We start from the raw sequence: 13,565 nt of genomic DNA, 5'->3' as shown, positions 1-13,565 counted from the left end.
GAGAACAGGCGGGAGAGCAACTCAAAAGACGGGAAAATCAGGTGGTAAAACCTCCCACCAAATTCCTATCCCAGCTTCAATTTTCCTTCTCCCAGACCCAATCAGAAAGGCCATGAGCTGTTACTTTCCAGCCTGCTCATTTCCCTCTTTATGCTGCCAGTAACATTGATCCTGCCCATACCCCTCACCACCACCCCCCAACCCCCACTACCTGAGGACTTTTTAAAAAAAAAAATTGCCCTTGAATCTTTAAGACTCTTCTGCCCCATTCAACTTGGCTCGTCCTGTTCAGATGCTAGTGGCAGTCTTGCTGCAGCACCAGCCCAATTTTTCTGCTCGGCAGTGGCAAGCTCCCTCTTGGTGGCAGGGATCCCCAGGAGCCTGCCCTGCTTAATTAATGCCTCCAACCCACTCAGAAAAATGGTTCAGGGCTATGGTAGGATTGGGGGATTGGGCAAAAATCCTGTCCTGCCTCAATATCGCCAATAGGACAAGAATCCAGACCATCATCTCTGAAGACAATTTGAATTTGAACCCTTATGTCTCAGCCCTGTTGCATTTTCCTGTTATAGGTTTATTTCAAACGGGACCGCTCGATGGAATTGACCATAACCATTACCTCTGCATCAGAATGAGAGAATAAGAAATTCCAAATTTACATTTATTTGAATCGTTTTTTTAAAATTGATCTTCTTGGTTACAAAAATATGATTTTGCACTATATAACAATTAGTGTTACAATAAATTGAAATATGAATATATATATAGTCTGATTTTCCCAAATGTGCTCAACCCATCTCTGCGATGCATTAGGGTTGCTGACACTGATTAAACCAAGATTACTTTATCTACTAATAGCGAGTCGGACCTCACTCATCTCTCTTGCCTGAGTAGGATTTGTGCTTGGGTCTCTAGTTTTAATCCTTTGCGTCAATGGTCCCCAGCTTTAATCTTGGCATTGACGAGAGACTTGCTGCATTTAGATAGTAATTGGCTGTGACACTGATCTAGTTTCTGTGCGCGTTCATCATTAATTTATGAGCACTTAACAAACCCATTTATACCAGTTAAGGACAGTGTTAGCGTTATTGCTTCTGGGTTTACCAAAATATATTTTCATTATGTTTCTCTGAAAAGCAGGTGTTTATGTTAGGATTGAAAATGTTTTAAAAAATGCTACTTCATTAGCTATCACCAGAATTCTGTGCTACAAAGTAGCATAAACTGGACATAAATTTCTCAGCAGTCAGCTGCACATAGCTTTTGGTTAAATCTGCAATCATTCATATATTCCAGCCTAGACAATCAGCTGACCAACAGCTTCATATAAACTGGCACATCCCAAAAAAGTAAACCCTCAAAAGTGGCCTGGATTATAGGTCTAGGTCCATGATAATTGGCTTTGTAAGTTAAGGTGGAGCCTATATACTGTCCCTTCACTTGTAAAAATAACAAGTATATGTAAGGCTGAAAGAGGAAATGCAGATGTTGTGACACAGAATTGATCTTGTATTTCAGGAGAGTTCAGAGGCTTCCTCACCAGGAAAAAATAATTTTTACTTCAAAAATATGCTGGTTAAAGTAATTTTATATTTCACATTTGGTGGAACCTAAAAAAGAAAAAATAACATTTAGATTTTCAACAGACTAATCAAGCCATCATAGCAACAACCTGCATTTGTATATTACCTCTAACATAATAAAATAAGGCACTTTACAGGAGCGCTGACAAACAAAATTTAACCCTGATCCATATAAGGAGATATTAGGACTGATGACCTAAAGCTTGGTCAAAGAGCTAGATTTTAAGCAGCATCATAAAGGAGGAAAGAGAGACTTAGGGCTTCGGCAGCTGAAGACACAGTCTGCAGTGATTAAACTTGAGGAGGCACAGGAGGCTGGAATTGAAGGACCGCAGAGATCTTGAAAGATTGTAGCATTGGAGGTGCTTACAGAGGTAGAGAGGGGCAAGGCCATGAAGGGATTTGAAGACAAGGATGAGAATTTTAAAATTGAGGCGTTGCCAGACCGGAAGTTAGAGTAGGTTAGCGAGCACAGGAGTGATGGGTGAATAGGACTTGGTGTGAGTTAAGATATAGAGAGCAGAGTTTTGGATGAACTTACCCAGAAGTTACTTCATTAGTCACACTCTGAGATCAACCCCCCCTCCCCCAGAGTTCACAAAGGCACTTTGCCCCTTTTAGGTCAAGTTTACAGAGATACTATACCCATTCCAGATTACCAGTCTTTCGCAGAGATACTATCTCCTTCAATCCTTCTAAATCACACAGGGACTCCTCTCCCTCTCTTTAATCCAATCTGGCATCCTCTCCCCCCTCCGCATTTCAAGCAGGCACTCAGTCCCAACACCCCCTTTGCCCCAAGATCACACTGGTACACTTTGCCTCAATTTAATTTGGCTTCTTTCACCTCACTTTCACCCAAAACACTTTGTATGACATTCCTTTGCCCACTATTTTACTTGAAATATACCATGTTTAAAGTAAACTGCTTAAAATAGAGGGATGTTATGCTAGGTCCCCACCTGCTAAAATGAGGCACATTAATTTTGTCATGAACATTGATTTTAAACTGTTACTGGAGTTAAGAAGGGACTTGTTAAACAGATCAGCCGTGGCTGGAAAAGACATTTGCATATTAACAGACAGTGTTTGGAAGGACAAAAATTCCCTGACACGTTCAACTCACAATGGACTTTTGATCACCAGACATTGAAGGTAGGGGAGCTCACATTCCAGGTTGACTGCTTAGATGGTCGAATATACAAACTGATATGGTCAAACCAGCTAGTCACATAACTAACCCGCTGAGCAACCTGAGTTTTTTGAATTTGTGCAAACAGTTTGGGCAGAAAGCTATTTGCACCGGGACTGAGAAGATCTCTCTCCTGTCTGCTGCCATCTCTTTCTACAAGCCTCTGAATCCACTGAAGACACATGAACCCCAAGAGAGAAAGTCTCCTACAGCGAACAAGGTTTAAGAAGAATGCAAGGCCCCAACGAAAAGGAAGATCTACCTACAATCAAGGACTCTACAGTGAGCTCAAAGAACAGTAACAACAACTCTTCAGATATTGCCTCAAACCTTTCCACTTTATTTTTTTTCTGCTCTTGTCTGTCTCCAGTTGCATGTGTATTGCGTATGCATGCTAGCATGGGTGCATCGTGTATCCGTAGGCGTTAATCAAATTAGAGTTTAAGTTTAATAAAATTCAACTTTTCTTCTTTAAGCTTAAGAAAGCCTGTTTGTGCTGGTTTCTTAGCCTGATAATTGGAAAGCAGTGACAAGGATTCACCAAGGGGGAGCTAAAAACACGGTGTGTTTAAAATTAAACCCTGTTACAGTAAGACTAGGTGAAGGCTGAAGGGGAACCCTAGATCTCTTTCTCACCTGGTCGTAACAGGGAAGTCATATTAGCAGGTTAAAAGTTCATCTACTAATATTAACAGTAATTTTTAGCCTTATGATCGCTTAAATAACAGGTGCCAGGATGCAACTTAAGGGCTAGAATATAATCCTTAAGGATTCAGTGATAATTGTAAACCGCTCAGTCTTTGCCCTGGTTCATGACCTCATTTGAACCTTTTCATTAAATCACTGCTCAGTAAATACCAATATTTTATAAAGCAGTAACAGTAAACAAAAAGTTTTGCTCCGTGCATTGCTCATTTTTACAATCAGTTCATTACTTAGTTTTGCTTTTTAATTAAAATAATATTTTTCACTGTATATTGGTAACTTTAGTCCTTTCCAAAGCTACAAAAATGATAAACATATTGCAATTTAACCTGGAAATTACCTGGGATTGATGGCAGCCTTTTTAAATCTATTGTTATGATGTCCAAATAATTTCATACAGGTTAACAACAACACTTGCATTTATCTAGCACCGTCAGCAAAGTAAAATGAACCAAGGCAATTGCTTGCAGCAGAGAGAGGATTCTTGAAAACCATCATCCTGAGTAAGATCCAAATAGAAGTTTCAATTGAAAAATTGGCTGGTCTCTATTCTTAATAGGTCACTGTTAATTTAAATGCTTAAAAGCAGCAGAAACTTGCTGATAATGTGTGCACTACAGAAAAACAATCTGCTATTAGATGTTCAAAAACAATAATTGAAAATGATCTACTGATTTAATGCAACACACGTCAGGCAAGTGTCTAAATGAAAAAGATTTTACAAACTGCATCAAATTGTATTTGTTTGTTCAGGATGAATGTCGTGTTATCTACGTTGGAAAGCTAGCATGCAGTATAACTCGAGCAGAACTAAAGCGTCGTTTTGAAGTCTTTGGAGAGATTGAAGAATGCAAACTACTTACTCACGACAGGGGGTAATGATTTATCAAGATATACTGTACATTTATATGCATGTCATTTTTTTTTTAAGTCATGGAAGGTGCTGTATATTTTAAATTGCATTTTTTTTCTGTTTTAATACAAGAATGTCTTTTTAAAATGTAGTGACACATATGGCTATATCGCATATCGCTATAGTGAGGATGCTTCTTCTGCTCTCAAGAATGGGCACAATTTGCAGAAGCAGAATGAGCCTGCCTTGCAATTGTACTATGGAGGACTCAAACGATTCTGCAAAGCCAGTTACACTGACCTGGGTAAGGGAGCTAGCAGTCCTTGTACTTTACATAGTCTTGTTGATCAATTTAGCTTTGAGTTTTGTGGTATTGATCAAAAAAACATGGGAAGTAAATTCTACTGAAGTGGCATAATTTATTTCAACATTCGCAACCTCTCACTCTTTTACTGTTGCATATGTTGCAGTTGCTAACCAGAGTGCACTAGAAAGTAGCAGCAGTGTTCCCTGCCAAAGCTAGCCTTTTCCCACAAGTATAGATCATACACATGCTTGCACATTCTATATATATGTTTTAAATAACACTTTTCATTTGCTTCTTTGTAATGTGTGCCTACCCTCCATTCCCACTTCAGGGCTTGAGCACAAAAATCAAGGCTGACAGTCCAGTGCAGAACTGGGGGAGAGCTGCACTGTCGGAGGTACCGTCTTTCAGATGAGACGTTAAACCCAGGCCCCGTCTGCTTGCTCGGGTGGATGGAAAAGATCCCATGGCATTATTTCAGAAAAGAGCAGGGGAGTTATCCTCAGTATCCTGGCCAATATTTATCCCTCAATCAACATTACAATAACAGATTATCTGCTCATTATCACATCACTGTTTGTGAGACATACTGGCTGCGCACATATTGGCTGCTGCATTTCCTGCATTACAACAGTAACTACACTTCAAAAAGTACCTCATTGGCTGTAAGGTGCTTTGAGACATCTGGTGCTATATAAATGCAAGTCTTTCTTTCTTTTATTACCAAAATCCAAGATTTTCCCAATGCATTCCAGTATTTTGGTTTACCTTCTGAGGTGCCATTCTCCCAAAGATATCAAATCTAATGGAAATAACTAAGAACTGTTTTTTTCACTAAGATTCGATCTATCTCTATTTTTCTTGTCTCTTTGCATTATTTCTAGATAAAAGAAGCCTACTTCCAAGCCTCTGTCATTTTGAAGTTTGCGTGTTCATGAAAATGTAGCGTGATACTCTTACCTACAAAGGGTTCAGTGGAATACAGATTCCTTACCAATAAATTTGATGCATGATTCAGTAAATGTTATATGTGCTCTTTACATCAAATGCTAGTGATAAATGCATACATAGATGAGTTTTATCTGCACTCGCTGAGATTTAATGAGTAGCTTTAACAAACCTTTGGACAATAGGAAAAACTGATCTTAACTAGTAGCCCGCTGAAATCCACTTGAGTACAGTGGAAAGTCGTATTTAGCAGACTAACCTTGGAATAAAATCATCAATTATAACTTTCTGTATAAAAGATTACATTATAGTGAATGGAAAGAGTTTTGCACCTGGAAACATAAGCAGAATTTGTGCTGATCAGAATCAATCTTTAGATTCTATTGAAGTCCTTTTTTTTATAAAGCAGAAGTAACACAGAAACAAAAATATCTTGATTAATTTTAGATTCCAGTGCAGAAGACCTGGACCCTGCTCCAATTAAAAGCAAATATGACACTATGGATTTTGACAGCTTGCTGAAAGAGGCACAGAAAAGCCTGACTAGGTAACGGCCTTACATCTACTGCCTACAGAGGATGCCACAATACCTCAACCAAGGCACTTTTCATTTGTTTACCTCTGTCCAGTAGAGCAGGACACTTGTCCTTTTACAGTGAAACAAAATGAAGTTTACATGAACTAAGCTGCTTCTGTCTGTGATTCTTTGGGTAGATGTCAAATGTCACACGTTTGGGCAGTTTAGTAGAACTACTGCTCATTGGTTGTTGTGTTCCCATAAGTATACATAAAACAATAGTGGAGTTGCAGCTGTGTTCACCAATTTTAATGTCTGTAGTTTGGGATACAGTGTTAGTATAATGGGAATTGGGATTAAACACTCGGGTGTTTTACATGTTTTATGTGCTGCATTTTAAAATGTAATAGTTTACATGTATTGAAGCATTTTCTGTTGTAATTTATTGTGTGCTTCCATTGTTTCAACTATGCACTGTAACTGTAGCCTTGCCTTTTCAGTCCTGAAATTTCCTAACCAGAAATGTTTACATGTAATATTATAGACCTTACTATCATTATAGTGAACTAACATATCTAGATTGACAGAGCTGTACTGTAAGTCATTGAATAGGTGCATATCAAGAAAAATTTATAGCTGGGTGCATGGGTGATAATTCCATTAATTGGTGGGATCATCAGAATGTTATAGCCATAGCTGATGAAAGTAAATTAATCTAAAATCATATACTGACAAAGTGAAGAAATTATGGTTTATTATTGTTTCAGTATGTGTGCAATTCATTTAAAATATGAGTGGGAAGGTATGGGGAGTTCAGATTAAAAAGTTTGATTTTTCTTTCAACTTTTTAAATTTTTGTAACGCCTTACTTGTTTAATTAATGTTTTATAATTAGATTTTTCCAGGTAGTTAAAGTATAGTCCATTTTTGGTAATCTAATGTATTTTATTTATGATCCTAAGATTGAAACTTTGGAACCTTATACCTTTCCACATCAGCTTTAAGTGTGATCCAATAAGTCTCTAGCTTCTAAGCAAATGGCATATTATGTATTTTTTAAATCATATCTTATAGTTTCCTAGAGAAGTAATTCAAATCACAAACTGTATTAAGCGTTATATTTTAATGTCTTGTAAATATGTTGAAACCTTCTGAAAGCCCCTTCAATGCACTTGTTTACATTAATAAAATCGCAGAATGTAACCACACTCTTTTAACAATTGTATTTTATTTTTCAGTATTGCAATGATTGCCACTGAATAAAAATAGCAATAAAACAATGTAGGAATTGATTTCTTTTTGTGCTAGTTCAATTCTATCCATTGACCCATCTAACCTAAAGCCTATTGCTGAAAGAGTAAGTAGTCTGAAAATTACTGTTGCATTCCCTAACCAGGAGAAAATGGTGAACTGCTTTACCGTTGCATGTAACGTTAAGCACACATTTAAACCTGTAATCTTTCTGTTCTGAATATCCATGATAATTTGTTAAATTTAAATTTCACATCATATACAGCCAATTAAACTATGGCTACAATCTCTAAAAGTTGTTTGTGCATAGTCATGACAGTGGGGAATAATGACTAGCTTGGCAGATTTCATCCTATGCACATGGCAAAACATAAGTACTTGTGAGGGGGCTCTTGCACAATTTAGAATTTACACTGGTTTAAAAGCACATGCAATAGGATATTTGATTGTGACTACTAATGTAGCGTGTCCATGAAGCAGAGGAAGCAAAAAGAGAGCTATCTTGATGACCAGTCTGTAGAGGCACTGGTTTGAGGTGTGATACAATAGAAATAAACCATATATGATAGAGAGAGCTCCTCACCCCCACCTTCAGAATCACCTTGTTAGATGGGCATAGAGAGAAATTGCTGAAATGCTGAATGGAGCCTCCAAAACTGACAGAGCATGAGGAATATGAGCGCAAAGCTGAGTAGGTTTGAAGCAATCAACCAAGATCAGTCTTCAGAAATACCACCTGTGTCCTACACCTACCAGAAATGAGCATGACTTAGTCCTGGCCAGCCTCTGATCACTCATTGCTACTTCATGCAAAATAGCATGGTGGCATTAGCTATATTTTTATTTGTTGTTGGAATATGGGTAATGCTGGCCTTAGTTGCTTTAGAATTACAAATCCAATGTTATAATACCGCCAGGATCACAACCAAGGAAGAAATACTTAAATGACCAGAGTATAAATTGTGAAAGAGCCACCTCACAAGTTCCCATGCCTTGCTATGTGCATAGGATGACATCTCCCAATCTAGCCATAATTCACCATTTTCATGACCCCTGCACACAGCGTTTGAATACATTACAAAATGTTCAGCTCTCTGACATTGTTACTACATTCTGTCCTTTGCCTTCTATCATGACTCTTCTACTTGCAGAACAAGATGGCATTCAGTGGGAGGAAGGACTGTGCAAATATAGTGTTGAAGTACAGGACTCACATTGTTCGTGGTTGCATTGGGTGATCAGATCCTCACCCTACCTTTGCTCTGCCAAGGCTTGACCATATGCCCCTTGCTGTTTGTGGTATATATTAATGATTTGGACTTAAATGTGGGAGGCATGATTGGGAGATTTGCTGGTGACACAAAAATTGGCCATGTAGTTGATAGTGAAGAGGATGGCTGCAGACTCCACAATGATATCAATGGTTTGGTTGACTGGGCGGAAAAGTGGCAAATGGAATTCTATCCAGAGAAGTCTGAGGTAATCCATTTGGGGAAGGCAAACAAAGCAAGAGAATACACAATAAATGAGAGGATATTGAGAGGGGTAGAAGAAGTGAGAGACCTTGGAGTACATGTCCACAGGTCCCTGACGGTGGCAGGACAGGTAGATAGAGTGGCAAAGAAGACATATGAAATTCTTTCCTTTATTGGCTGAGGTATAGAATACAAAAGCAGGGATGTAATGCTAGAACTGTATAAAATGCTGGTTAGACCACAGCTGGAGTATTGCGTACAGTTCAGGACAAAACATTTCAGTAAGGACATAGTCGCTCTGGAGAGAGAGTACAGAGGAGATTTACAAGAATGTTGCCAGGGCTTGAAAGTTGCAGCTATGAGGAACAATTGGATCGGCAAGGGTTGTTCTAAGAACAGAGGAGGCTGAGGAGTGACTTAATTGAGGGGCCTAGATAGAGTAAACAGGAAGAACCTGTTTCCCCTAGCGGAGAGGTCAATTACCAGGGGGCACAGATTTAAGGTGATTGGTGGAAAGATTAGAGGAGACATGAAGAAAAACTTCTTCACCCAGTGGGTGGTGGGTGTCTGGAATTCACTGTCAGGAACAGTGGTAGAGGCAGAAACCCTCAACTCTTTTAAAAGGTACCGGGACATGCACCTGAAGCGCTGTAACCTGCGAGGCTACAGACCAGGTGCTGGAAGGTGGCATTAGATTGGGCGGCTAGTTTTTTCGGTTGGCACAGACATGATGGGCTGAATGCTCTCCTTCTGTACCATAATTTTTCTATGGTTCTATGATCTGTCTTTGTCCTGAAAAGGGTATGGTAGCCGACCAGTAATGGTATGAGACAAGCAACCTATATCAGATTATAAAACCATATACAAGATGCACTGCAGCAACTCACCAAGGCTCCTTTGACAGCACCTTCCAAACCTGCGACCTCTACCACCTAGAAGGACAAGGGTAGTGGATGCATGGGAACACCACCACCTGCAAGTTCCCCTCCAAGCCACACACCATCCTGACTTGCAACTATATCGTCATTTCTTCGCTGTTGCTGAGTCAAAATCTTGGAACTCCCTTCCTAACAGCACCACCTTACACCAGATGGACCGCAGTTCAAGAAGGCAACTCACCACCACTTTCTTAAAGGCAATTAGTGAAGGACAATAAATGTTGGCCTTGCCAGCAATGCTCCCATCCCATGAGAGAACTAAAAAAAAGACCTCGGATTTTCTAGCATTTTAAGTCAGGAGTAGGAAGGCCAGAATATAGTATGAGGTGTGTTGCAAAGCCAGTTATAATGGTATATTAAATACAGCAAGTGCTAGACTGCATGCCTATTGTCATTTTAGTTTGGCCATTTGGGGAGGACCCAAATTTGGAGGGGAAATGTATTTAAATTAAAGGAATTAGCTATATGTTAGGTAGTTCTTAACCTAGAGATTAGTGAGCCTCTGGAATGTATTGCCAGCTTATGCAGTGTGTGCTGATACTCTGCAAGCCTTCAAGCTGCCTACACCGATTCTTGGCTGAGGCAGAGATTTCATCATATAGAAGGTAAGTGGATGAACAGTTAACGTACACATGGTCAATGTGATGTCTTGGACTGGTTTTGATCACCTGAGGGTTGCAAAAGAATTTTCTAAAATGGAGGTGGCAGGAATTTAGTCATGATGCTCCAGGCATCATGAATGTGGGATAGTCTTAATGGACCAGCTGGTCTTTTCCTGCTCATCATTTTTGTATATTAATTTCTGCAAACCAACTGTGTATTGATTCTTGATAACCTTGCATGCTGTGTCACATTCGTTAGTCCTCTTGTGTGACAGTCATCATGCATTAAGAGAATACTGGCAGTAACTGCTTGTAAAAAATTAGAATGAAACGGAGTTGCATAGAATTTACGACACAGAAACAGGCTATATGGCCCAAATGGTCTGCTGACGTTTATACTCCACACAAGCTTCCTCCCACCAATATTATCTCTTCCCTTTCTGTCCCTGTATTCCCTCCTCCTCTAGGCATGGATCGAGCCTTACTTTAAATTCATCAATGCTATATTCTTCAACCACTGCATGTGCAAGTGAGTTCCACATTCTCAACCTTCTCTGTGTAAAGAAATTCCTCCAACATTATTAATCTAGAAAGCCTCAGATTGTGTGATCAGCATAAGGGGTGAGAAATTGGGCTTGTTAGTTCATTGGCAAGTATGCAGAGCAGGCAGATCATGACATCTATCCACAAAGATCTAACAATCCCTGTGACGTGGATTTTCTCTTTCCCAGCATCAGTTTTAATCTGGTGCCAAATCAAGGGGATCGGCAGGTGTCCAGCAACAGTGATGTTATCAAACAGGGTAAGCAGCCAATCACATTTGCAGACAGCAAACCAAGGAGTGAAATGCACTTATTATCCTTCACTTCTTAAAAAGTTTACAGACAATGAAATAAAGATTGGGACATGCACATTAGAAGCTGGAATATCATAACCAAGCTTTAATAAATATATAATTTTTGTTATTTTAAAAAACACTTGAATTTTTATCAATGCAAAATTTGAAATTACACAAATATAAAATTAGTTTTCCAGGTCAGAGAGATTTTTTTAAAATTCATGCATGGGATGTGGCCATCGCTGGCTAGGCCAGCATTTATTGCCCATCCCTAATTGCCCTTGAGAAGGTGGTGGTGAGCTGCCTTCTTGAACCATGTGGGGTAGGTACACCCACAGTGCTGATAGGAAGGGAGTTCCAGGATTTTTGACCGAGCAACAGTGAAGGAACAGCGATATAGTTCCAAGTCAGGATGGTGTGTGACTTGGAGGGGAACTTGCAGGTGGTGGTGTTCCCATGCATTTGCTGCCCTTGTCCTTCTAGTTGGTAGAGGTTTCCGGTGCCTAGATCGATGCCGGGTGGTCTGGCCGGTTTCATTCCTTTTTATTGGCTTCGTAGCGGTTAGATACAACTGAGTGGCTTGCTAGGCCATTTCAGAGGTCATGTAAGAGTTAACCACATTGCTGTGGGTCTGGAGTCACATGTAGGCCAGACCAGGTAAGGACAGCAGATTTCCTTCCCTAAAGGACATTAGTGAACCACATGGGTTTTTACAACAATCGACAATGGTTTCATGGCCATCATTAGACTAGCTTTTTAACTCCAGATTATATTAATTGAATTCAAATTCCACCTTCTGCTGTGGTGGGATTCGAACCCATGTCCCCAGAGCAATACCCTGGGTGTCTGGGTTACTAGTCCAGCGACAATACCACTACGCCACCGCCTCCCCATTCTTCAACAGTAGTTATGACTTAGTGCACCATTTTAAAACCCAGTTACACCTCATTAACATGACACAACTTTTTCAGGGAGTTTTACGGGTGTTATTAGAGTATAAGAGTGAAAGTTCTTGTCAGTTCATTGATTTTAAATTATTTCTATCTGCAGAGACTTCACCAACATACCTTATGGAGACATGTAAAATCACTGACAGGCACTTCTAGATTTCCGTGTTTAATTTCACATGCGCGTACTCCAGAAGTTGCTTTCACTTTAACAGAATAATGATGCCGAATGCTAGCACTTTTCCCATCATAATTACTCCAAAATCCAGGCCCATATATTTATGTCCCCTTGTTCTGGAGTTACCTACAAAGGGAAACAGTTTTTCTGCATCCAACCTCATAAACTACTTCATAATTTTAAAGATAAACAGCCCCAATCTGCTCAATCTTTCCTGATAGCTGCATCCTCTAAATTCTGCAACATCCTTGTAATATTTTTCTACACTATCTCCAGTGCTTCTATGTCCTTTTTATAGTATGGAGACGAGAATTCCATACAGTGCTGCAAGTGTGATTTAACCAAGGTTCCATATTAAAACTGTATAAAATTAAAAACAGTAAATAAGTGGTTTTAATGCTGTATTTTAATTTCTGGATTTAGATAACCCATTGCAATCTTCTTTATGATTTGTTTTCTGCACCAATCTCAATTCTTCAATTATATTACTACCTTGGCATTACTCAGATATTTCTTGTATTTCTTATATTGAAGAACCAAAATTGTACCTTCTTTCATGGAAATTTTCACACCATCACCTCCCACAATCTGCCGGCCTCCCTGCATTCACCACCACAATGCACATGCAAGGTAGCAGTCTCTAGAGGCCATCTATAAAAATGCTTCTGCGATCCTTGATCTCTTCTGCCATCATTCATACGTGCCTAACACTCAGTAAGTATTGTATTAAATCTATAACAAGGTTGGTAGTGCTCAGACCGTTTCCAATAGACTTCACAAGTTAAACTTCTGAAACCTATGACAAACTTTCAAAAGCAAAATCTATCACTGTTACGACCAGGTAAGATAGGGGTCTAGGGGTTCCCTCTCAGCCTTTGCCTGGTCTAACTGTAATAGGGTTTCATTTTTTAAAACACCGTGTTTTAGCTCCCCCTCAGTTAATCCTTGTTCACTGCTTTCCAATTGCAAGGCAAGGAAATCAAATCTGACAGGTTTTCCTAGATTTAAACAAGAAAGGTGGAAGTTTATTAATCTTAAGCTCTAACTTGGTTAACGACTACGAATATGTGATGCGACCATGCTAGCATGCATATGCGATAAACACACACGCAGACAGAAAAAGTAGGAGGAATAAAAGGGGTTAAGTTTGAGGCAATATCTGGTCATTATTTACTGTCCTTTAAGTTCAATGTGGAGTCTTTGGTTGCCGGGAAGTCTTGCAGTTTGTTGG

The 13,565-nt window shown here is 39.4% G+C and overlaps 1 protein-coding gene across 3 annotated transcripts in view; it reads left to right on the top strand.

Annotated features, from left to right (window-relative positions):
- The window catches only part of LOC137375861 (peroxisome proliferator-activated receptor gamma coactivator 1-alpha-like), a 159,735-nt gene extending 152,389 nt beyond the window's left edge, over positions 1-7,346 (top strand). For all 3 annotated transcript variants that reach the window (XM_068043428.1, XM_068043426.1, XM_068043427.1), the window contains 3 exons: positions 4,234-4,355; positions 4,486-4,637; positions 6,036-7,346. In XM_068043428.1, coding sequence (XP_067899529.1) covers positions 4,234-4,355; positions 4,486-4,637; positions 6,036-6,139 — 378 coding nt within the window. In that variant the 3' untranslated portion in view covers positions 6,140-7,346. The remainder of the gene's footprint in view (positions 1-4,233; positions 4,356-4,485; positions 4,638-6,035) is intronic.
- The last annotated feature ends 6,219 nt before the right edge of the window (positions 7,347-13,565 follow it).

The sequence above is a fragment of the Heterodontus francisci genome, chromosome 12 (genome assembly GCF_036365525.1).
Source record: "Heterodontus francisci isolate sHetFra1 chromosome 12, sHetFra1.hap1, whole genome shotgun sequence".
Classification (NCBI taxonomy): Eukaryota; Metazoa; Chordata; class Chondrichthyes; order Heterodontiformes; family Heterodontidae; genus Heterodontus; species Heterodontus francisci.
The sequence above is the reverse complement of the archived record's forward strand: the minus strand, read 5'-3'. Positions and strand labels throughout refer to the sequence as shown.